The sequence below is a fragment of the Ranitomeya imitator genome, chromosome 1 (genome assembly GCF_032444005.1).
Source record: "Ranitomeya imitator isolate aRanImi1 chromosome 1, aRanImi1.pri, whole genome shotgun sequence".
Lineage (NCBI taxonomy): Eukaryota > Metazoa > Chordata > Amphibia > Anura > Dendrobatidae > Ranitomeya > Ranitomeya imitator.
Window position 1 is genome coordinate 1,216,112,894 of NC_091282.1, and position 25,904 is coordinate 1,216,138,797.

At 47.0% G+C, this 25,904-nt stretch overlaps 1 protein-coding gene across 1 annotated transcript in view; it reads right to left on the reverse strand.

The window, feature by feature from the left end:
• LOC138657317 (uncharacterized) overlaps nt 1–24,991 on the reverse strand; it is a 108,198-nt gene extending 83,207 nt beyond the window's left edge. The window contains exon 1 of the mRNA XM_069745030.1: nt 24,895–24,991. Coding sequence (XP_069601131.1) covers nt 24,895–24,943 — 49 coding nt within the window. The 5' untranslated portion in view covers nt 24,944–24,991. The remainder of the gene's footprint in view (nt 1–24,894) is intronic.
• Nucleotides 24,992–25,904: the final 913 nt, after the last annotated feature.

Here is a 25,904-nt window from a genome sequence, read left to right on the forward strand (position 1 = left end):
AGGGACCGTATTCTTTTCTTTGAATGCCTCTTTTTTTTCTCCTGTAAACTCTATGTTGATGCCTTTGCCCAAAAAGCTCTACTTTTGTCTCATCTGACCAGAGGACATTCTTCCAAAACGTTTTAGGCTTTTTCAGGTAAGTTTTGGCAAACTCCAGCCTGGCTTTTTTATGTCTCGGGGTAAGAAGTGGGGTCTTCCTGGGTCTTCTACCATACAGCCCCTTTTCATTCAGACGCCGACGGATAGTACGGGTTGACACTGTTGTACCCTCGGACTGCAGGGCAGCTTGAACTTGTTTGGATGTTAGTCGATGTTCTTTATCCAACATCCGCACAATCTTGCGTTGAAATCTCTTGTCAATTTTTCTTTTCCGTCCACATCTAGGGAGGTTAGCCACAGCGCCATGGGCTTTACACTTCTTGATGACACTGCGCACGGTAGACACAGGAGCATTAAGGTCTTTGGAGATGGACTTGTAGCCTTGAGATTGCTCATGCTTCCTCACAATTTGGTTTCTCAAGTCCTCAGACAGTTCTTTGCTCTTCTTTCTTTTCTCCATGCTCAATGTGGTACACACAAGGACACAGGACAGAGGTTGAGTCAACTTTAGTCCATGTCAACCGGCTGCAAGTGTGATTTAGTTATTGCCAACACCTGTTAGGCGCCACAGGTAAGTTACAGGTGCTGTTAATTACACTAGAGAAGCATCACATGATTTTTCCAACAGTGCCAATACTTTTGTCCACCCGCTTTTTTATGTTTGGTGTGGAATTATATCCAATTTGGCTTTAGGACAATCCTTTTTGTGTTTTTTCATTTAAGATAAATTAAATGAAGATAATAATACCAAATAATTTGTGTTTGCAATCATTTTCAGGAAGAAACTGAGTATTATCTGACAGAATTGCAGGGGTGTCAATACTTTTGGCCATGACTGTATATATATATATATTTCTGTATATACACTGCTCAAAAAAATAAAAGGACTACTTCAACAACAGAATATAACTCCAAGTAAATGAAACTTCTGTGAAATTGAACGGTCCACTTAGGAAGCAACACTGACAATCAATTTCACATGCTGTTGTGCAAATGTATTATTATTATTATTATTATTATTATTTATATAGCACCATTGATTCCATGGTGCTGTACATGAGAAGGGGTTACATACAAATTACAGATATCACTTATAGTAAACAAACTAACAATGACAGACTGATACAGAGGGGCGAGGACCCTTGCGGGCTTACATTCTACAGGATGGTGGGGATGGAGACAATAGGTTGAGGGTTGCAGGAGCTCCGGTGTTGGTGAGGCGGTATCTCCGGTAGTCATGAGGAGGTAGTGGGGTCAGTACAGGCTGTAGGCTTTCCTGAAGAGATGGGTTTTCATTTCATAGACAGCATTTTGAAATTTTTGGCAATTATCAAGATCCCCTCAGTAAAGGAGCGGTTCTGCAGGTGGGGACCACAGACCACATCGCAGTACCAATGCTTTCTGGCTGATGTTTTGGTCACTTTTGAATGTTGGTTGTGCTTTCACACTCGTGGTAGCATGAGACGGACTCTACAACCCACACAAGTGGCTCAGGTAGTGCAGCTCATCCAGGATGGACATCAATGTGAGTTCTGGCAAGAAGGTTTGCTGCGTCTGTCAGCGTAGTGTCCAGAAGCTGGAGGCGCTACCAGGAGACAGGCCAGTACACCAGGAGATGTGGAGGGGGCTATAGGAGGGCAACAACCCAGCAGCAGGACTGCTACCTCAGCCTTTGTGCAAGGAGGAACAGGAGGAGCACTGCCAAAGCCTCCAGCAGGCCACAAATGTGCATGTGTCTGCACAAACGGTTAGAAACCGACTCCATGAGGATAGTCTGAGTGCCCGACGTCCACAGATGGGGGTTGTGCTCACAGATCAACACCATACAGGATGCTTGGCATTTGCCACAGAACACCAGGATTGGCAAATTCTCCACTGGCGCCCTGTGCTCTTCACAGATGAAAGCAGGTTCACACTGAGCACATGTGACAGACGTGACAGAGTCTGGAGACGCCGTGTAGAGCGATCTGCTGCCTGCAACATCCTTCAGCATGACAGTGGCAGTGGGTCAGTAATAGTGTGGGGTGGCATTTCTTTGGAGGGCCGCACAGCCCTCCATGTGCTCACCAGAGGTAACCTGACTGCCATTAGGTAATAAGATGAGATCCTCAGACCCCTTGTGAGACCATATGCTGGTGCGGTTGGCTCTGGGTTCCTCCTAATGCAGGACAATGCCAGACCTCATGTGGCTGGAATGTGTTAGCAGTTCCTGCAAGATGAAGGCATTGAAGCTATGGACTGGCCCGCCCGTTCCTCAGACCTGAATCCGATTGAACACATTTGGGACATCATGTCTCGCACCATCCACTAATGTCACGTTGCACCACAGACTGTCCAGGAGTTGGTGGATGCTTTAGTCCAGGTCTGAGAGGAGGTCCCTCAGGAGACCATCCGCCGACTCATCAGGAGCATGCCCAGGCGTTGTATGGAGGTCATACAGGCACGTGTGTTATGAAAGGCAATTCAGTACTACAATGGACATAGCGGTCAGAGCACATACAGTGATCTGACAATAACCCAAAATCATAGAACGAGCTCTGAGACGTGGGAACTCTGCAGACCGCAATCCCTAATCCTCTCCAAGCAACACTAGAGGCAGCCGTGGATTGCGCCTAACTCTGCCTATGCAACTCGGCACAGCCTGAGAAACTAACCAGCCTGAAGATAGAAAATAAGCCTACCTTGCCTCAGAGAAATACCCCAAAGGAAAAGGCAGCCCCCCACATATAATGACTGTGAGTTAAGATGAAAAGACAAACGTAGAGATGAAATAGATTCAGCAAAGTGAGGCCCGACTTTCTTAACAGATCGAGGATAGAAAAGGTAACTTTGCGGTCTACACAAAACCCTAAAGAACACCACGCAAAGGGGGCAAAAAGACCCTCCGTACCGAACTAACGGCACAGAGGTACACCCTTTGCGTCCCAGAGCTTCCAGCAACAAATTAGACAAGCTGGACAGAAAAAATAGCAAACAAATAGCAAAGAAGAACTTAGCTATGCAGAGCAGCAGGCCACAGGAATGATCCAGGGAAAAGCAAGTCCAACACTGGAACATTGACAGGAAGCCAGGATCAAAGCATTAGGTGGAGTTAAGTAGAGAAGCACCTAACGACCTCACCAGATCACCTGAGGGAGGAAACTCAGAAGCCGCAGTACCACTTCCCTCCACCAACAGAAGCTCACAGAGAGAATCAGCCGAAGTACCACTTGTGACCACAGGAGGGAGCTCTGCCACAGAATTCACAACACACGTGGAGGCCACATACACTACTGAGCATCATTTTGACTTGTTTTAAGGACATTACATTCCACTTTAATTTTGTGTGTTACTCCAAATCCAGGCCTCCATCGGTTAATAAATTTGATTTCCATTGATGAGTTTTGTGTGGTTTTGTAGTCAGCACATTCAGCTTTGTACAGAACAAAGTAATGAGAATATTTCATTCATTCAGTTCTAGGATGCGGTATTTGAGTGTTCCCTTTATTTTTTTGAGCAGTGTACATGTATATGTATATAGATAGATAGATACACAGGGTGGGTTATTTATATGGATACACATGGGTGGGCGATGTATATGGATACACCTAAATATAGTGGGAATGGTTGGTGATATTAACACACACATATATTTTGTGGTGTTACTGGTGGTCGCGTGGTTAATGGGAGGTATGTGTCACAGGGATGGATGCTCCCTGCGATGCAACCCGAAGTAGTTTGTCTTTAGTGCACATGAGCACTGAAGATGTAATTTAGTGCACCTGGGTCTGGGTTGGGGGTAGCTATGAGAGATGGCAGGGTCTAGCTACCCATATATCTCACTTCTGAGTGGGGGTGCTCACCATACCCCTTTTCCCTGCAGGAGTTTGAGGACCTGCAGTGATGTCATGATCACGTGACCAGTGCATGTGACGTTAGCTCACCTGTGGGTGTGGTTACAGGCCACCTAATCGAGGTGTGTTTAGCACATGGGAGTGAGTGTTTGAGAGTCTGTCAGTGTGGACAGATTTCTATGTCCCGGCTGGACATTACAAAGTGGCCTGTGGGTTGGACGGTTCCAAGTGGGGACGGACGTCCTGAACAGCACACAGATAGACCGTGTTTAGTCCATAGAACCTACGTGCTAGACATGGCACAGCCTGTGTGCTCACAGACCTGAGAGAGTGGAGCTCTACTATGGAAATTGAGGATTCATCTGCTGATGTAAGACTGTTTGCCTTTTGTTCATGTTTCTATGGTTTATGGAGAAAATAAACCACATAGCCTGTTTTAAGTGAAATATCGTTCCTGTGTGCCTGACTATCACAGCCAAGCGAGCGTTCCCTGAACCTGGTAGTGAGCGCTATCTTACAATTGGTGCTAGACTGCGGGCAGTGGTCCAAGAAGCACGTGTTGCAGCGCTGGCTGGCCTGAGCCAGAGGAGTGGACGGTCTGACAACCATGAGTGATTCTGACTGGGGTCAGTGAGAACTGTTTGTGGGATACCTTTGAGGAGAAGAAGGATCCGGGAACCTGTGTGGCCAACGCCAACAGGTAACGGACAGGAGTCCGTGTTATGCTGACGGGTCAGTGAGAGACAGTGTTTTGTTTTTTCTATAAAGCTGAAGGTGTTATGGAATTTATTTATTTTTTCTTCAAGTCAACTTGCTGTGGCTCGGCAGGGCCACAAAGACTGAAGGCGTCTGGCGGTAACTAGGCGGGGTTACAAAGGTGGTCAACATCCTCAACATAGTGTCTTCTGGAGGTTTGCAAAGCCATGTAGAGCAATGGCAGCAAGAGGTTCTGCAGCAGCAAGAGCTGCAGTAGCAACCACAGGAACCTCACTGTGAGGAACTATTGGGACCTGAGAGTTCCGCGGGGAGTCCACAGGGTTAACCCCAGAGTGGGGTGGTGTCCCTAAAGGGGGTAGAGTTCCAAAATGGAGCGGTGACCCCAAATAATTATGGTTGGCCAAAAAGGGGCTGCATCCCAAATTAGAGCAGTTGCCCAGAAGGGGGTGGAGTCCCTAAAGGGGGTGGTGGCCCTAAAGGAGAAAATGGCCCACAAGTGGGCAGTGACCCAAAAGGGGTGGTAACCCAAAAGGGGTGGAGTCCCAAAAGGGGGCGGCGGCCCAAATAGTGGTGATGACCTAAAAAGGAGCGGCGGCAAATGCGCCAATGGACTGTTGCCAGGTTCAGTGTTCGAAGAGCGCATGCCCAGGATATTGTACTGACTTTCCATCTGACAAGATGTGACAGAGCTGTTCTGTAGAAATCAATGGAGAGTGCGTAACTGGACTTCTGGACTCGGAGAGCCTGGTGACGCTGGTGAGCACCACACGCCCTGTCTATCTGATTCCCGGAAGGAAGATGGAAGTCCACTGCGTTCATGGGGTCGCTAGGGATTTTCCGGTGTCCAGGGTAATCATTGAGACACCCACTATTATTTCGAGCCATAATGTCCCTGTTGTCCCAGACTTGCCATTCCCTGTAGTAATAGGCCAGGACTTTGAAAGGTTTTGGGACTTGTGGGAGGAAAGGGGAGTGTCTGATTGCTCAGAAGGGAGCCAGAATGACCCTAAGGGAGCCCTACCACAACAGGCGGCTGTAGTGGTTCCGGGTGGTGTGGTGTATAAAAGGAGATAGCGACACCTAAGGTCGATAGTCCAGAGTTCCGGGCGACCGGAAGAAAGTGTGGGTCTGACACCTATTTACATGGGGGCTTGCTGGTCCAGGATGACAGGGTGAGAAGGGGTGACTCCTATTCAGACTGTGACTCATACACAAGGGAAAGAGAGTGCAGTAAGGGGGAGTCAAGTAAAAATTACAGATCTTAGTCTCATTGCGGGGGCCGTGGAAAGGTGGGACAGGCTATACCCTCTGAGAAGAGAGATGATGAGGAAGAGTCAGGGTCAGGTACAGATCAGGTTACTGTCCTTGATAAGGAGGTCACTTTGTTTCTGACAAATCCCAGCACAGAGGTAGGGCTGGAATTACAACATACCTGTAGTAGACCCACATCTGCAATGGCTCAGTATGATGAAGGCTACAGAGTACCTGATGCTGAAGAGATGGAGTTCTCTGAAGTTACCAAGAGTCGAGAGGCACCTAAGAGTGAACGGACAGAGATCCCCGCAGAGACCATAGAGGCGGATGCAGAAACAGGTGGAACTGTGAAGAGGCAGAGTATGGGTGGGCAAGAGAGCCCATCTGAAAATCTAATTAAAGAACTGGTGCTGTGACATGTGCTGGGCTGGCCAAAAGAGAGCAGGACCATGAGATAGAGCTGATTAAAGAGACAGTGAAAGAGCATGTCGAGCTAGAAAGGGTCCTGAGACAAGCGATTGAGCACCGAGTGGATTAGCTGGAGAAGGAAGTCTCTGAGCTCAGAGGCCACCTGTCAGCATGTCAAACCATGAACAAGGCCATATTGAAAGATATGGAGGTGCTCAGAAAGGCCCAAGAGAAGCATCAGCAGGAGCTTCTCCACAGAGAGGAAGAGAGGATGAGCGTCACTTCCTGGCAGAGGAGCAAGATAAAGTTCTCCAAGAGCTCAAGATAAAGGAGACTAATCTCCAGCTCCAGAAACCCACAGATGACCAGAAAATCGAACTGTTGAGCTCTCCCGATCTGATGGCAATGAAAGAGAGTGAGCTGGAGAGGCTGACCAAAGAAGTGCCACGCAGATGGCCGCACAAAGGACATCGAGGTCTTGGATAACTACGCTGATGCTAACGACGAGGAGGTCCAACAATATGGCCAAGAAGGTGAGACTTCGGTCTTCAAGTGTGTGATAGAGGTACCCGAAGATATGCGAGAAGCGTGTGCCAGTGAGGAGGTGCATGAGGCCTTTAAAAAGGCGGTCAAAGCATGTAGGGTGCACTGGGCATCTGAGACTCATCATCTGGTCATGCTGTCAACTAGGGAAGTCACAGTGAAGCGGGTGGCTGTCCTGAGGGATATGCATCTACAATGCCTCCGCACAAAACAGATGATCATGCTGAAGAATAAGGAAGCCGCTCGACGTCTGTAGCTAGCTAGAGAAGCTCAAAATCGTCTCAGCTTGGTGGAAGACATCATTCTGGTACCCAGAAATTTGGTAGGGAAAGTCATCGGAAGGCTTGGGAAAGTGATGCAGGAGATTGTAAATAACATCCGTTGTGAAGAGACTGAGGATTCCGGCTGATGACAAGACCCAGGTCGTGGGTGAAGATGGGATGGTTCCATTCCTTGTTGTCGGATCCATGGAGAGTCTTGTGATTATTCGGATGCTCCTGGGGTGTCGCATGGCATACCTAAAAAAAGTTGAGCAGCTAAGACATGAGAGGGAGCAGATCAATATAGAGCTAATAATAATAATAATTTTTATTTATATAGTGCCAACATATTCCGCAGCACTTTACAATTAAGCGGGGACAAGAGCTGCAGGGAATGGCAAACAGATTGCCGCCACCCTCATCTCGCAGGATAGAGAGGCAAAGAGGTTCGCTTAAGGCTGGAAAACCTCAAGCTGGAGCTAATCGAGGACATGGGGACAGATGGAAGGACTGCTCTCCAGATAGAAAAACCCATGGGAGAAATGGCCAGCAGAAAGATAACAGAAGGTGGCCTGATGGAAGAGGTAGAAGCAGTGATGCCTCAGTTAGCTCAGGGTTGAGTGACATAAGTGGGAGACCCTGTAGAGGATGAAATGACAAAGAGTCAGACCAGACAGGATGTATGGGTGCAAGGGAATTATGACTACATACTGACCGATGGGGCAGGGAAGGCCTAATAGATTTTTGTCTTTGAAACATGAGGCGACAAAGTCTGATAGCACATTGACAGGGATGTGATGACAGTGATGGACTATGTCTCAGGAGCTGATGCTCAAAAGCAATTGGGAAGGCCCTCTCGACAGGTAGGACAAGGTTATATCGGTGCCCTTTCTCGAGGCCCTCAGTTTAGGACAAGTGTTCAATCCCACAGGTTTGAACAGAGGGGGGATGTGTGGTGTGACTGGTGGTCGCGTGGTTAATGGGAGGTATGTGTCACAGGATGGATGCTCCCTTCGATGCCCACCAGAGTATTTTGTCTTTAGTGCACATGAGCACTAAAGATGTCATTTAGTGCACCTGGGTCTGGGTTACGGGTAGCTATGAGAGATGGCAGGGTCTGGCTACTCATATCCCTCACCCGGAGTGGGGGTGCTCACTGTACCTCTTTTCCCTGCAGGAGATTGAGGACCTGCAGTGATGTCATGATCACGTGACCAGTGCATGTGATGTTAGCCCACCTGTGGGTGTGGTTACAGGCTACCTAATCGAGGTGTGTTTGGCACATGGGAGTGAGTGTTTGGAAGTCTGTCAGTGTGGACAGATTTCTATGTCCCGGCTGGACATTACAGAGTGGCCTGTGTGTTGGACGGTTCCAAGTGGGAATGGACATCCTGAACAGCACACAGAGAGACCGTGTTTAGGCTATAGAGCCTGCGTGCTGCACATGGCACAGCCTGTGTGCCCACAGACCTGAGAGAGCAGAGCTCTACTATGGAAATTGAGGATTCGTCTCATTTAAAGATTTTTCTGCATTTTCATGACTATGAATATTGTACTTTCACACTGAAGGCATCAAAACTATGAATTAACACATGTGGAATTATATACTTAACAAAAAAGTGTGAAACAACTGAAATTATGTCTTATATTCTAGGTTCTTCAAAGTACCCAACTTTTGCTTTGATGACTGCTTTGCACACTCTTGGCATTCTCTTGATGAGCTTCAAGAGGTAGTCACCGGGAATGGTCTTCCAACAATCTTGAAGGAGTTCCCAGAGATGCTTAGCACTTGTTGGCCCATTTGCGTTCACTCTGTGGTCCCGCTCACCCCAAACCATCTCGATTGGGTTCAGGTCTGGTGACTGTGGAGGCCAGGTCATTTGGCGTAGCACCCCATCACTCTCCTTCTTGGTCAAATAGACCTTACACAACCTGGAGGTGTGTTTGGGGTCATTGTCCTGTTGAAAAATAAATGATGGTCCAACTAAACACAAACCGGATGGAATAGCATGCCGCTGCAAGATGCTGTGGTAGCCATGCTGGTTCAGTATGCCTTCAATTTTGATTAAATCCCCAGCAGTGTCACCAGCGAAGCCCCCCACACCATCACACCTCCTCCTCCATGCTTCACGGTGGGAACCAGATACAAAAACCGTGTGCACTACTGGAGAAGAATGGTGCTAGGTTAGGTTCCCACACCTTCATAGACTATAAAGAAAAAGAACCCAGCACTCAACTGATGCTTTAGTGCAATTTTAATCGTAGTAGTACCCAATAAACGTTTCGGTCCTTGAATGGACCTTCGTCAGTAACTACATGTGAAAACCAAAAACAAGTGTAAACAAAAATTACAGAAAATAAAGTTGCATACAAAATAAAGTATATACAAGGTATTTTGGAAAAGGACAATAGCATCGATACAAAACTCTGGTCAATCTATACATAGAGTATATGCTGGGGAGAAAATAACCCGAATATCTAGGCTGAATTATGTTCCACTCAGGATGAAATAAGGAGAGATACACCAGAAAGATGATAGTGGGAGAGGAGGTACATACCGTACTGTAGAATAATAGAATAGACCGTATGGTCATAGGGTACAAAAAAGCAGCGTCTGTAAGTGTAAGAAAGTCCCATAAAATTCCCATGGACCGGTAAGCACAGGGTGTCAGGGGATATAAGGTAAAACATACCTTATGTGTGAGTCAGATAGGAGCGGTACTGTGGGTGGATAATGAAAAAGAAATTACATACCGAAAAAAAAAAAAAAAAAAAAAAAATTACATACAGCAAAAACCGGCCGATCAGAGAAACGCTCTAGTGCAGGGGATTTACCTGAGGAGACCGAGCTGGATGGTGGTGCTGTCAGACGCGGTGTCCACCGCTAGTCTGATCAGAAGTAAGTGCGGCCGCCATCTTATAAGAAAGGGGCGGGACAAGCCAGCTCCAACAGCCAATCAGCGGCTGGGTGGCAGACAGGAAGTGACGGCGCGCTGTGAGGACTACCTCAGTGTGCAGCTCAATGAGAGTTCCTGTGTATGGTGACCGGAAGTGACATCACGTTGTCATAGGGATAGGGCAATACAATGGAGAAAAAAAAAAAAAAAAAAAACACGAGCGCTGCGGAAAGCGCGGCAAGGAGAAAGTAGAAAAGGAATGAAAATACAGGCAACATAGGACAAGTGATATGGAGCTGAAGTGCCTATACGGAGATGATATGCTGGGTGAACAATCTCCATGGTGATAGGTGCTCCTATGGTCTATAGGTCTGATTAGTGATATGATCAGCTAGGTGAGGATAACCAGCTTGGTCCAGTGAGGTGTGCGGGTAGACCGAAGTGATCAGTACAGACGACTCTAGAGGTAAAAGAAAGGAAGAATTAGACAATGGTAAAAATTGCATCAATGACTTACAATGGTAAAAATAACAAAACCAGTAAGATAGAAGAAGTCCGTAATGACCTGTGGGAAAATAACATGATACCACATTGCAGGGCAAATCACCCGATAGTACCATACAGTCTCAGAGAAAAGAGGCTAAATCATAGTCTCTATTGAGTCCCAATGGGTGGAGGGTCTCCAATGTGTGGATCCAAAACGCTTCCCTCCGCTTTAGGCGAGCAACCCGATCACCACCCCGCCGGATGGGGGGGATATGTTCTATTACCTGGAACTGTAGCTGTGAGATATTATGACCCAAATTATGGAAGTGGAGGGGGATGGGTAACAACAGGTTCTTACAGCGGACCGTGGATTTATGTTTGGAAATCCGATCGCGAATAGGTTGCGTTGTTTCACCTATGTATAGAAGTCCACAGGGACATTTGATTAAGTATATAACCCATGATGAAGCGCATGTGAAATACTCCGGGATTCGGAATGACTTTCCAGAGCGAGGATGATGGAAGCGGGGTCCTTTAAGGACATTATGACATTGAGAGCAGTTCAGGCATGGGAAGGTCCCGGTACGTGGACTCTGTAAGAACCGTTGGCGGGGGGATGGAATACCTGATCCCAAGTCTGCCCTGACCAACGAGTCCTTTAAGTTGGGTGGACGTTTGAAACAGGGAAGAAAAGGGTTCTGAAACTCAGTAACGTTGGGGTAACCCTTGGACAGCAGGTGCCAATTCCGGCGTATTGACCTATGTAGAATGTACGCAAACGGGTGATATGAATGAACAAACGGGATCCGATTAGAGGCTCTATTGGGTCGTGGGGTAGGGGGGGCAGCGGCTTTTTCCAGTATCGCTGGCGGGTAACCCCGTTGAGTGAACTTAGAAGCCATTTCCTGGAGGCGGATCGATCTAAGCTCTGTGTCAGACACAATCTTAGAGACCCGATAAAATTGGGACTTAGGTACTGAATTTTTTGTGGCCGGAGGGTGGAAACTCGTAAAATGTAACAAACTGTTACGGTCAGTGCTTTTAGTGTAGAGGTCGGTAGTGAAAGAGCCATCAGGTTGTAGAATGACTAAGGTGTCTAGGAAATTGATCTGTGTAGTACTGTAAGACATGGTGAAAGAGATACCTGGCCAGGCCGTGTTCAGCCAATCGAAGAAGAACGCGAGGGCTTCCAACGAGCCCCCCCATATGCAAAAGACGTCGTCGATGTAACGTTTCCATACAAGGACGTGGTCACGAAATAGTGGGTGAGGGTATATCTGACTCTCCTCAAAATCGGCCATGTAGCAATTAGCATACGGGGGTGCTACGTTGGAGCCCATCGCGGTACCACGGATTTGTAGATAAAAGTCATCCTGGAACAAAAAATAATTACGGGTAAGAATGATGGTTAGTAGGTCAATACACAAGTTGATCTGGTTGGGTAGCAAGCCGGACTGGGTCAGGAGTTTATGGACCGAATTGATGCCTTCTATATGGGGGATAGATGTATACAAGTCTTTTACATCCATTGTTACCAGAATTGAGTGTGGAGGAATGGGACTTATGTCTTTCAGGATGTTAAGGAAGGATCCTGTGTCCAGGATAAAGGATTTTGATGTCCTAATCAATGGGGTGAGAATTTTTTCTAGGTAAATGGCCAGTGGGGAGAGGATAGAGTCGGTAGAGGCGACTATGGGCCTCCCTGGGGGTTTCTCTAAGTTTTTGTGGATTTTGGGAATGGTATAAAATACTGGGGTGATAGGGTGTAGTTTGGTGAGGAAGTCCCGTGTCTTAGGGTCTAAGACCCCTAACTCAATATATTTCAAAAGAGTGTCCGAGATGATTTGACGAGTCACGGATAGGGGGTCATGTGGTAATTTAACATAGATCGTGGGATCACCTAGTTGGCGTTTGATTTCAAGAAGGTAGTCCGATCTATTCATAATCACAAGGGCGCCCCCTTTATCTGCAGGTTTGAAAATGAGGTTGTTGTCGTTTTGTAGGCCCCGTATGGCTTGTCGTTCCATGGGAGAGAGATTGGGGGGAAAAAACAATTTACCCTTTCTGATATCCTCACATAGTAATTTAAATGATTCTTTCACGAAACCTATGAAAGATTCCATGGCGTGTGAGCCTTGGGGAGGTCTGAAATGACTTTTGGTGTAGAGCCCTAGGCTCCGTGAAGAGAGAGGACCGTCAGATGAGCCCGTGGAGGGTAGGGTAGAAGATGATTCGGGAGATGTGGAGAAAAAGGCCTTAAGTCTAAGTGATCGAAAGAATCTCTGAAGATCCATTTCAAGATCAAATGTATGACATTGGTATGATGGACAAAAAGACAAACCCTTCTGCAGGACTTTGTATTCCGCTACACCAAGTAATCTATCAGAGATGTTAATTACCAATGGATTGGTACCTGAGATCTCGTTATCCTCCCTTGGGCCGAGTCTCCTCCTATGTCCGTGGCCGCGCCTCGTGGTCTTCTTCTCGGGAAGCGTTGTCCTCCGTCACCTTACCAACATCGAACTTCACTGTGCCACACTCTCTGAGTATCTTCGAGCACAACGGATCCCTAGGGGTCTACGGGTTCTTTTTGTCCATCATACCAATGTCATACATTTGATCTTGAAATGGATCTTCAGAGATTCTTTCGATCACTTAGACTTAAGGCCTTTTTCTCCACATCTCCCGAATCATCTTCTACCCTACCCTCCACGGGCTCATCTGACGGTCCTCTCTCTTCACGGAGCCTAGGGCTCTACACCAAAAGTCATTTCAGACCTCCCCAAGGCTCACACGCCATGGAATCTTTCATAGGTTTCGTGAAAGAATCATTTAAATTACTATGTGAGGATATCAGAAAGGGTAAATTGTTTTTTCCCCCCAATCTCTCTCCCATGGAACGACAAGCCATACGGGGCCTACAAAACGACAACAACCTCATTTTCAAACCTGCAGATAAAGGGGGCGCCCTTGTGATTATGAATAGATCGGACTACCTTCTTGAAATCAAACGCCAACTAGGTGATCCCACGATCTATGTTAAATTACCACATGACCCCCTATCCGTGACTCGTCAAATCATCTCGGACACTCTTTTGAAATATATTGAGTTAGGGGTCTTAGACCCTAAGACACGGGACTTCCTCACCAAACTACACCCTATCACCCCAGTATTTTATACCATTCCCAAAATCCACAAAAACTTAGAGAAACCCCCAGGGAGGCCCATAGTCGCCTCTACCGACTCTATCCTCTCCCCACTGGCCATTTACCTAGAAAAAATTCTCACCCCATTGATTAGGACATCAAAATCCTTTATCCTGGACACAGGATCCTTCCTTAACATCCTGAAAGACATAAGTCCCATTCCTCCACACTCAATTCTGGTAACAATGGATGTAAAAGACTTGTATACATCTATCCCCCATATAGAAGGCATCAATTCGGTCCATAAACTCCTGACCCAGTCCGGCTTGCTACCCAACCAGATCAACTTGTGTATTGACCTACTAACCATCATTCTTACCCGTAATTATTTTTTGTTCCAGGATGACTTTTATCTACAAATCCGTGGTACCGCGATGGGCTCCAACGTAGCACCCCCGTATGCTAATTGCTACATGGCCGATTTTGAGGAGAGTCAGATATACCCTCACCCACTATTTCGTGACCACGTCCTTGTATGGAAACGTTACATCGACGACGTCTTTTGCATATGGGGGGGCTCGTTGGAAGCCCTCGCGTTCTTCTTCGATTGGCTGAACACGGCCTGGCCAGGTATCTCTTTCACCATGTCTTACAGTACTACACAGATCAATTTCCTAGACACCTTAGTCATTCTACAACCTGATGGCTCTTTCACTACCGACCTCTACACTAAAAGCACTGACCGTAACAGTTTGTTACATTTTACGAGTTTCCACCCTCCGGCCACAAAAAATTCAGTACCTAAGTCCCAATTTTATCGGGTCTCTAAGATTGTGTCTGACACAGAGCTTAGATCGATCCGCCTCCAGGAAATGGCTTCTAAGTTCACTCAACGGGGTTACCCGCCAGCGATACTGGAAAAAGCCGCTGCCCCCCCTACCCCACGACCCAATAGAGCCTCTAATCGGATCCCGTTTGTTCATTCATATCACCCGTTTGCGTACATTCTACATAGGTCAATACGCCGGAATTGGCACCTGCTGTCCAAGGGTTACCCCAACGTTACTGAGTTTCAGAACCCTTTTCTTCCCTGTTTCAAACGTCCACCCAACTTAAAGGACTCGTTGGTCAGGGCAGACTTGGGATCAGGTATTCCATCCCCCCGCCAACGGTTCTTACAGAGTCCACGTACCGGGACCTTCCCATGCCTGAACTGCTCTCAATGTCATAATGTCCTTAAAGGACCCCGCTTCCATCATCCTCGCTCTGGAAAGTCATTCCGAATCCCGGAGTATTTCACATGCGCTTCATCATGGGTTATATACTTAATCAAATGTCCCTGTGGACTTCTATACATAGGTGAAACAACGCAACCTATTCGCGATCGGATTTCCAAACATAAATCCACGGTCCGCTGTAAGAACCTGTTGTTACCCATCCCCCTCCACTTCCATAATTTGGGTCATAATATCTCACAGCTACAGTTCCAGGTAATAGAACATATCCCCCCCATCCAGCGGGGTGGTGATCGGGTTGCTCGCCTAAAGCGGAGGGAAGCGTTTTGGATCCACACATTGGAGACCCTCCACCCATTGGGACTCAATAGAGACTATGATTTAGCCTCTTTTCTCTGAGACTGTATGGTACTATCGGGTGATTTGCCCTGCAATGTGGTATCATGTTATTTTCCCACAGGTCATTACGGACTTCTTCTATCTTACTGGTTTTGTTATTTTTACCATTGTAAGTCATTGATGCAATTTTTACCATTGTCTAATTCTTCCTTTCTTTTACCTCTAGAGTCGTCTGTACTGATCACTTCGGTCTACCCGCACACCTCACTGGACCAAGCTGGTTATCCTCACCTAGCTGATCATATCACTAATCAGACCTATAGACCATAGGAGCACCTATCACCATGGAGATTGTTCACCCAGCATATCATCTCCGTATAGGCACTTCAGCTCCATATCACTTGTCCTATGTTGCCTGTATTTTCATTCCTTTTCTACTTTCTCCTTGCCGCGCTTTCCGCAGCGCTCGTGTTTTTTTTTTTTTTTTTTTTTTTTCCATTGTATTGCCCTATCCCTATGACAACGTGATGTCACTTCCGGTCACCATACACAGGAACTCTCATTGAGCTGCACACTGAGGTAGTCCTCACAGCGCGCCGTCACTTCCTGTCTGCCACCCAGCCGCTGATTGGCTGTTGGAGCTGGCTTGTCCCGCCCCTTTCTTATAAGATGGCGGCCGCACTTACTTCTGATCAGACTAGCGGTGGACACCGCGTCTGACAGCACCACCATCCAGCTCGGTCTCCTCAGGTAAATCCCCTGCACTAGAGCGTTTCTCTGATCGGCCGGTTTTTGCTGTATGTAATTTTTTTTTTTTTTTTTTTTTTTTTTTCGGTATGTAATTTCTTTTTCATTATCCACCCACAGTACCGCTCCTATCTGACTCACACATAAGGTATGTTTTACCTTATATCCCCTGACACCCTGTGCTTACCGGTCCATGGGAATTTTATGGGACTTTCTTACACTTACAGACGCTGCTTTTTTGTACCCTATGACCATACGGTCTATTCTATTATTCTACAGTACGGTATGTACCTCCTCTCCCACTATCATCTTTCTGGTGTATCTCTCCTTATTTCATCCTGAGTGGAACATAATTCAGCCTAGATATTCGGGTTATTTTCTCCCCAGCATATACTCTATGTATAGATTGACCAGAGTTTTGTATCGATGCTATTGTCCTTTTCCAAAATACCTTGTATATACTTTATTTTGTATGCAACTTTATTTTCTGTAATTTTTGTTTACACTTGTTTTTGGTTTTCACATGTAGTTACTGACGAAGGTCCATTCAAGGACCGAAACGTTTATTGGGTACTACTACGATTAAAATTGCACTAAAGCATCAGTTGAGTGCTGGGTTCTTTTTCTTTATAGTCACGGTGGGAACCAGGCATGTAGAGTCTATCTGTTCACCTTTTCTGCGTCGCACATAGACACGGTGGTTGGATCCAAAGATCTCAAATTTGGACTCATGAGACCAAAGCACAGATTTCCACTGGTCTAATGTCCATTCCTTGTGTTCTTTAGCCCAAACAAGTCTCTTCTGCTTGTTGCCTGTCCTTAGCAGTGGTTTCCTAGCAGCTATTTTACCATGAAGGCCTGCTGCACAAAGTCTCCTCTTAACAGTTGTTGTAGAGATGTGTCTGCTGCTAGAACTCTATGTGGCATTGACCTGGTCTCTAATCTGAGCTGCTGTTAACCTGCGATTTCTGAGGCTGGTGACTCGGATAAACTTATCCTCAGAAGCAGAGGTGACTCTTGGTCTTCCTTTCCTGGGGTGGTCCTCATGTGAGCCAGTTTCTTTGCAGCGCTTGATGGTTTTTGCCACTGCACTTGGGGACACTTTTAAAGTTTGCCCAATTCTTCGGACTGACTGACCTTCATTTCTTAAAGTAATGATGGCCACTCGTTTTTCTTTACTTAGCTGCTTTTTTCTTGCCATAATACAAATTCTAACAGTCTATTCAGTAGGACTATCAGCTGTGTATCCACCAGACTTCTGCTCAACACAACTGATGGTCCCAACCCCATTTATAAAGCAAGAAATCCCACTTATTATACCTGACAGGGCACACCTGTGAAGTGAAAACCACAGAACACAAAGCAAAGCACCAAGCTAGAGCTCAAGCAGATTAACACTGTTGTCCAGCAAGGACTGGGAGGCAGGTGCTGGTTAATAAAGACTGAAACAAACATCTGACCCAAGACAAACCCAGGACCAGTAGAAAAAGACCAGCAGCCAGTACTCCACAAGAAAATTTCGTTTAGTAACATACTAAACAGATTCTAACACAAAAAGCCCTCCAGAATTTTGCCACAAATTGTACCCCTCTATCAGACACCACACTGGCAGGCACACCACGCAATTAGACCATATGTTCAATGAATAGTTTTGATAGAGTTACAGCAATAGAGTTGAATCTATCAACAAATACCCAGATCACGGTTTTGTCATTAGAGGGGGAAGATCGGTGATAAAATCCATGAACAAATGAGTCCACTGTCTATCTGGAACTGGCAGTGGCACCAATTCCCCGGCCGGTTATGGGGGGTTTTAGCATGGGCACAAGTTTCACCGGAGGACACAAACCCAGTGACATCGGAAACCAATGAGGGCCACCAAAACAGCCTAGTGATGGCTTTACGCATGGCTGAGATTCCAGGATGCCCACTCAGATCCAAGCCATGGAACTCACGAAGCTCAAAGAGCTTATTATTATGTATGGACGAAGGAAAAAGAGATTGGGCCTCGTGAATCTCTCGTTCCAATGCCGAGGACACCGCAGCCACCACCACTCCACGCTGAAGAAACAGACAGAAAGGAGTTCCCAGAGAGAGAACTGAAGGAAGTGAAACGACAGAAGGAAGATACAGAAGGGGTCCCAGAAGCACGGGTAGCGACCAAACTATCCATGGGGCTCGTTCCAGTAGTGTAGAGACCAGGTCGCAGGCAAGGGGACCGGCCCCATTCTAGTGGAGAAACTGAGGACTCAGCTAGATAACCGAAGGCTGTAGCTTTTGCAAGAAGCAAAGCCACATCTGTGTTGTGAATTCTGTTGTCGAACTCCCTCCTGTGGTCGTGAATGGTACTTCGGCGAGTTCTGTCCATGGACTCCCTCTGGTGGCTGTGAGTGGAGCTGCTGCTTCTGAGGTTCCTTCCACAGGTGACGTGATTTATCCTTTGGTTGGCTGCTCTATTTAACTCCACTCTGATCGTTACTCCATGCCAGCTGTCAATGTTCCTGCATTTGTTCAGTTCGCTCTTGGATCTTTCTGGTGACCTGTCTACTCCAGCAGAAGCTAAGTTCCTGCCAGTTATTTGTTCATTGTTGCCTTGTCCAGCTGGATATCATGATTTTGCCTTACTAGCTGGAAGCTCTGGGATGCAGAGTGGCATCTCCGCACCGTTAGTCGGTGCAGAGGTATTTTTGCACACTCTGCGTGGTCTTTTGTAGTGTTTTGTGCTGACCGCAAAGATACCTTTTCTATCCTCAGTCTGTTTAGTAAGTCTGGCCTCATTTCTGCGTTTGTGACTTTCATCTTTACTCACAGTCAATATATGTGGGGGGCTGCCTTTTCCTTTGGGGAATTTCTCTGAGGCAAGGTAGGCTTTATTTTCTATCTCTAGGACTAGCTAGCTCTTAGGCTGTGAAGAGGCGTCTAGGGAGAGTCAGGAACACTCCACGGCTATTTCTAGTTGTTGTGATAGGATTAGGGGTTGCGGTCAGCAGAGCTCCCACATCCCAGAGCTTGTCCTGTGTCAGTTTAACTATCAGGTCGTGCCGGGTGCTCCTAACCACCAGGTCCATAACACATCTGTACACATTTGCTGAAAAGGCAGCCATATAAGATCCAGGGGGATTCAGTGCACACCGCCCAACCAGATCCCTGGCTGCTGGCTTGGGACACTGTGTGGCAGGCGCAGGGTAGGAGAGGCAAAGCCAGCGAAGAGACACGGCCAGAGAAAGGAACATAGAAAGAGGGTTCTGGAAAGTGCACCCAAATTGCTTGAGAGCTGGCTGGAGCACAGACCTGGAGGACACAGCACCCTGGCTGGGGCAACTAAGAACTGTGTGTAAAGCATTGGAAACTGCACCTCGCTGTGTCCTCACACTTATTTACTGCACCATCCACCCTGCACCACAGCTACTACAACTACCACAACTGCCAACACCACCATATTATAATCTAAGTGCCCTGGGACCAAAGCTCTGCCTGTGGAAAGCTGTACCAACTTTGCTGCATCACCATCAGCCCCAGCGGTCTCTTCAAGCAGCGTCAGCTAACATCTCACATTTGCCGAGTACCACAGGTGGCATCACGAAAATTTATCCCATAAACTTTAATCCCCCTTTTATTTGATGCTCAGGGCCACAGACAGGGTCACTGCTGCCATGACTCGTCCACTTTAAGAAACCGGCCCGGTACCGAGTATCCCCACGGCCTTGATTTTTGGCGTCACGAACAGGATGGACCGACCCAGAACACTGGGTACTGTGCGCCATAGACTTTGTTGAACTGTGCAAAACTTGCAGCCATTACAGCGCCACAAGGCTCGCAGGAAAAGAAAGGCATGTCATTGTGGGCAGGATCTGACTGTGAGGCATGAAGACCATGCCCGCCCACTGCAAATCCTACTATACAACTAGGACATGTCCATCAGCGAGAGAGATCCGCCTCCTGATTTGGTATGGCGGGAAAAAGAAGAAAAAGAAACCCCGCCCATGAAGGAGAAAGCGAGAACTGGACCTGGGTGCAAGAAAAGACGCAAACAACAAGATGGCGGAGGAAGGTTAGCCAGCACCAGTGCGTGGGGCAGAGCAGGAGGACTCCCCCAACCGAGACTCGCAAGAACTGTACCAGTTGCCTGCAGTGGATCAGGGCCTCCTGGATGCAGAGGTGGAGGAGCTGGCCCGCCAGCTCATGCAGACTCAGCTGGCAGTGGTGAGTAGGTGGACATTAGCCCTGTAGAAGAAGATCAAGCGGGAGGAGCAGCGCCCCATTCTGCAACCAACGTCTCCAACAATAGCAGAGGAGGAGGCCAGCACCGGTGAGACACCAGCAGCAGGTACTGTAACCGACCCTCCCCTGGTGACCGACCCCGCTTCAGTGACGATCCCGCTTCAGTGACCGGACCTTCTCCAGCGACCGACCCTTCTCCGTTAATCAACGGCACTTTAGCAGGTCCACTACCCACCCTGACAGCCCCTAGGCCTGGCTGGACATCCAGAAATGCACACTTGGATCGGATACCAGACATCTTAGACGAGATACCAACCCCACTGACACTAACGAGTGGGCCTCAGGCAGTGCATGCTGAACCGGTCGTAATTAAAGGGGGACCCCAGGGGCTGATATGATCGAGCTCCAAGGGGAAATCCAGGCCATCACGCGGGAGGAATATCGCAGACAGCAGGCAGCAAGGCATGATGCAGAAAGGAGGGCCCAGCAGGAGGAGAGGGAGAAGAATCTACAGGCTAAGACCCAAGCTCGTAAGAACCAGCACATTGCCCAAGGCCCACTGCGGCAAGGGGCAGTAATTGCCTTTACAGCGGTGGTAGAGTCCACTATACTTGCACTGTATGGCGCACCCGTTGCGCTATTTGATCCTGAACTTTCCCGGCCAGGGAGTCGCAGCACCAGGTACTGGAAACAGCCGAAGTGAGCAAGAGATAGCATGTGATTGTAAATAGCTAATTTACCTGAAAAGGTTAAAAGTAAAAGAGTCACTATGATCATGGAAGACGAGTGATCAAGGAACTTTCCATTGTAAATAATTAGCATTTCTTAAGGTGCTCCTTATTAGTTTTACTACACCTATTTAGTGTGGGTAAAACCTTTCTTGTTACTGTTGTACCACAGAACTAAAACAGCCTGGCGTGACCAAAGACGTGGTCCTAGATGGAGACCAGCTATGCTCTGCAGTCAGGCCCAGAGTCTACGTGGGGGATTTGGGATGGTTCGCCCAGAGTACACTGACTGAAGGGATACCCCGGCTGGGGAGCCCACTAAAGCTTGTTGAACTGCACTTGCTATACAAATGTTTTACTGCACTGAATCTAAAAAAGAAAAATGTTTTACTGAACTTATTGGGAAAGTGTTTTGCTAATGTTTCATTGCCCTTAATAAGGACTGACCTGGTGAACTCATAGAAGAGGAGTTCATTGATAGCAGTATTAAAGTGTGCTAATGTCTTATTCCATGTTTTATTCTCGATAGTTATGTTAAAGTAATGTTTTAATTCAAAGTGCCTCCCTTAAAGGGAAGAGTTTACCTGTTTTACCTGCTAAAATGCATATGCATAAAAATGTTTGCATGTTTTTCTATAACACCTGTGTTCTGTTCCAGCCTGGGGACATGCTGTGTTTAACGGGGGGGGGGGGGGGGTGTTTGTGGTGCCCCTGAGGGTCCAGTCACCGCAGAGTTCTGCACCTCATCCAGTGGTGTGGTGTACCTGCATCCAACACTAGACAATTCAGTCAGGGCATCTGGATGTACCCTAAGGGAGGAAGGTCTCATCTCAGGCTGGATAGGAAAGGGTGTTGGAGGAGTGGGAGGGGTAGGTAGAGTAGGGGCGGAGCTTCAGGCAACAAGAGTCAGAAAACATCTAGAAAGTGAGGGAGTTGGTGAGAGGAGTGAAGCTGAGCAGACTTGAGGGTCTGCAGCTCCTGTGAGACAGAAAGACAGAAACAGACAGAAAGGAGTCCCCAGATAGAGAGGGAACTGAAGGAAGTGAAACGACAGAAGGGGTCCCAGAGGCACGGGTAGTGACCAAACTATCCGTTGGGCTCGTTCCAGTAGTGGAGGGACCAGGTCGCAGGCAAGGGGACCAGCCACATTCTAGTGGAGAAACTGAGGACTCAGCTAGATAACCGGAGGCTGTGGCTTTTGCAAGAAGCACAGCCACATTTGCACACATTCGCTGAAAAGGCAGCCATATAAGATCCAGGGGGATACACTGCACACCGCCCGACAAGATCTGCGGCTGCTGGATTGGGACACTGTGTGGCAGGCGCAGGGCAGGAGAGGAGAAGTCAGCACAGAGAGACGGCCAGAGAAAGAAACATAGAAAGAGGGTTCTGGAAAGTGCACCCAAATTGCTTGAGAGCTGGCTGGAGTTCAGACCTGGAGGACTCAGCACCCCGGCTGGGTCAACTAAGAACTGTGAGTAAAGCATTGGAAACTGCACCTCGCTGTGTCCTCACACTTATTTACTGCATCATCCACCCTGCACCACAGCTACTACAACTACCACAACTGCCAACACCACCATATTACAACCCAGGGACACGGACCAGGTCATTGCTGCCTTGACACGTCCCCTTTAAGAAATTGGCCAGGAACTGAGCATCCCCACGGCCCTGGTGGGCGCTCCACCTGCAGCGTACACAGCGATGCAAGTCGTCCAAGGTAACTGGTCTTGGATGTGGACAGTCCTGTACCCGGAGGTGAACTGGAGATGGATGTCCAGTGCCTGAAAGATTCGGATGTGGACAGTCCTGTGCCCGGAGATGAACCGGAGGTGGATGTCCTATGCCCGAAGGAGGACTGGCATGTGTAACGATTGCAAACAGGTGGATATGGTGCCCGGCTGCTATCCGGAGGATATCCTGGGCTGTGTACGGCTGTGTGAGTAAAGAGTCTGTGATACAGCGGTGCAGGACACCCACAGGAATTAGTCAGAGGAGGACTGGCGTGTGTAGTGTCTGCAACATGTGAAGCTGTGTATAAGGAGACTGCAATGTGGCATGCGGTCGCCCCATGGATACTGGACAAGGAGAGGTCCGGCGTGTTTAGGGACTGCAATCTAACAGCTATATGATGTGTATTGCTATGAAACAGGCACTGAGACGAGATGCAACTGTGTGTATTGAACCTTGATGAAGTCTACTATAAAACGCTATGCACATTTATGGGTGAAGTAACACATTAAAGAGAAGTTTGTGGGTCACTGCCTCTCCACTTCATACGGGTGCTCCTGCTGCCTCACTATATATATATATATCAAGTATATAAGTAAAAAAAAGAAAACAACACAAAAAAAATCTAAAAAAAAGTGGACTTTTTCGCCCAAATGGCGTGGCAACGTTTCGGATGATGTGATATTCTTTCTCAAGCAGTGAAACAGACTTTTATAGGGTACACATATATTTCTCATTAATAAATTGATTAAAAACATTCATAGAAAACATAAAAATAGTGCGTTCATAGCAGGTTACTGTTAAAGTGCATATTTAGACCATGTTTTCAAATTCTTTGTTTGTTGATATTAAACATTTCGTGCAGCGTGATTTATAGTTAAAAAATACTAAATAATCAATTTAACTAATTCAGGTGTCCCAGTCCCATGATTGAAGCACACTGACGATTGTATACTTTTCATGCACGCCAGGTCTTCAGCGTCCTCATGCGCCACGACTGCGCAGGGCCGCTCTGAAGGTCACGACACCATGTTTATTAAGGTAATCAACTGTATTGCTGACATATAAACTTACATGAAAATTACACGAATCGCAGCATCAGCATATAACAGAACTTATGAGATTAAAAAGACTCATTTATAAGTCAGTAGCGATTCTCTGCAGAAACAAAGGGTCCGGACATGAGCCCAAGACAGTATCACTAGGTCTGGGAAACGCTCCCCAATAAGTGGGGCATCCCATTCCTATGTACGGACATAGAGACCTTAAGGGGCGGCTAATCCCCCGTGTTTCTCTTATCCATTACCTGTGTCACAAAATGACCACAAATCTTTGAGTTCCTTTTAGTGCCTGCTTAGTAAATACAAGACCAAGATACGTTTGTTTCTTTTTAATTAATTTTTTTAATCTTATTTAGTTCCATCAAATAAACCAACAACAGTATCACTGGGCTTGATTGGCAGCAAACTCGCCTGACCTTAATCCCATAGAGAATCAATGGAGTATTGTCAAGAGGAAGATGAGACACCAGACCCAACAATGCAGACGAGATGAAGGCTGCTGTGATCAAAGCAACCTGGGCTTCCATAACCCCTCAGCAGCCACAGGCTGATCGCCTCCATGCCACGCCGCATTGATGCAGTAATTGATGCAAAAGGAGCCGCGACCAAGTATTGAGGGCATTTACTGACCATACATTTCAGTAGGACGGCATTCCGTATGTTAAAATCATTTTTTCAAGCTGGTGATATAAAGTATTCTAATTTACTGAGATAATGATTTTTGGGGTTTCATTGGCTGTAAGCCATAATCATCAACATTAACAGAAATAAACACGTGAAATAGATCACTCTGTAATGACTCTATAGAATGTACGAGATTCACTTTTTATGTTGAAGAACTGAAATAAATTCACTTTTTGATGATATTCTAATTTTGTCTTTTACACTGCTTCTGGAGCAAAAATGTCAGCAGTCCTTCTTTGTTTGATGGCTTGTGACTCTCCATCTTCCTCTTGATTACATTCCAGAGGTTTTCAGTGAAGTTCAGGTCTGGAGATTGGGCGGCCATGACAGGGGTTTGGTGTGGTGGTCTCTTAATTTTTGCCAGAGTAGTATACATATATAGATAGATAGATAGAGATACGGTAATATATATATATATATACTGTATGTATATATATATATATATATATATACATACGTATATACATACATTGCACAGCACCACTTTTATCTCCATGCACTTACCTGTGATGGTGAAGACCCCCAGGACGGACAGCACCAGGACTAGGCTCATGGTGATGGTGGCGGTCAGGGTGTGTGATATCGGAGCTCTCCTGTTCTGTAACTTCGCACCAGGGCAGTGGTGGGAAACGAGACGTCCTCACCACATCCTCTATCGACGTAGTAGAAAAACTGAGACAATCTATGTTCTCCCCACCCCACAGATGAAAAGTGACAGCCTGAAAATAGGGGACTAAGATTTACAAAATAATCTATCCTGAAGCTCCACCAGAAAAACGGAGAGCGGGACCGAGGAAAAAGCAACGAGGATCCGTATCAGCCTCAGCAGAGGCACCCGAGTCATAGGATGTCATGTTGTATCACATAGACATATATGTATATATATACTGCTGCAGAAAATAAAGGGAACACTTAAACCACACTGTGTAACTCCCCGGCAGTCACACTTCTGTGACATGAACCTGTCCAGTTATGAAGCAGCACCGACTGTGAATCAATTTCTCCTGTTGTTGTGCAAATGGAACAGACGGCAGGTAAAACTGATCGGCAGTTAACAAGACAACCCCAATAAATGAGTGGTTCTGCATGGGGTGACCACAGACCATTTCTCTGTTCTCATCCTTTTTGTTATTTTGGTCACTTTTGCATTTTGTCATTGCTCTCACCCCTTGAGGTACAGTAGAATGACGCAGAAGTTGCTCAGGTAGTGCAGCTCATTCAGGATGGCACATTAATGCGAGCTGTGGCAAGATTTGCTGTGTCTGTCAGCACAGTGTCCAGAGCATTGAAGAGATACCAGGAGACATGGAGGAAGTCATAGGAGGGCAACAACCTAGCAGCAGGAGCGCTACCTCCTCCTTTGTGCAAGAGCAACACAAGCAGCAGTGCCAGAGCCCTGGAAAATGACCTCCAGGAGGCCACTAACATCCATGTGTCTGCTCAAATGGTCAGAAACAGACCCCATGAGGGTGGTATGAGGTGGCCAATGCCCACAGGTGGATGTTGTGATTACA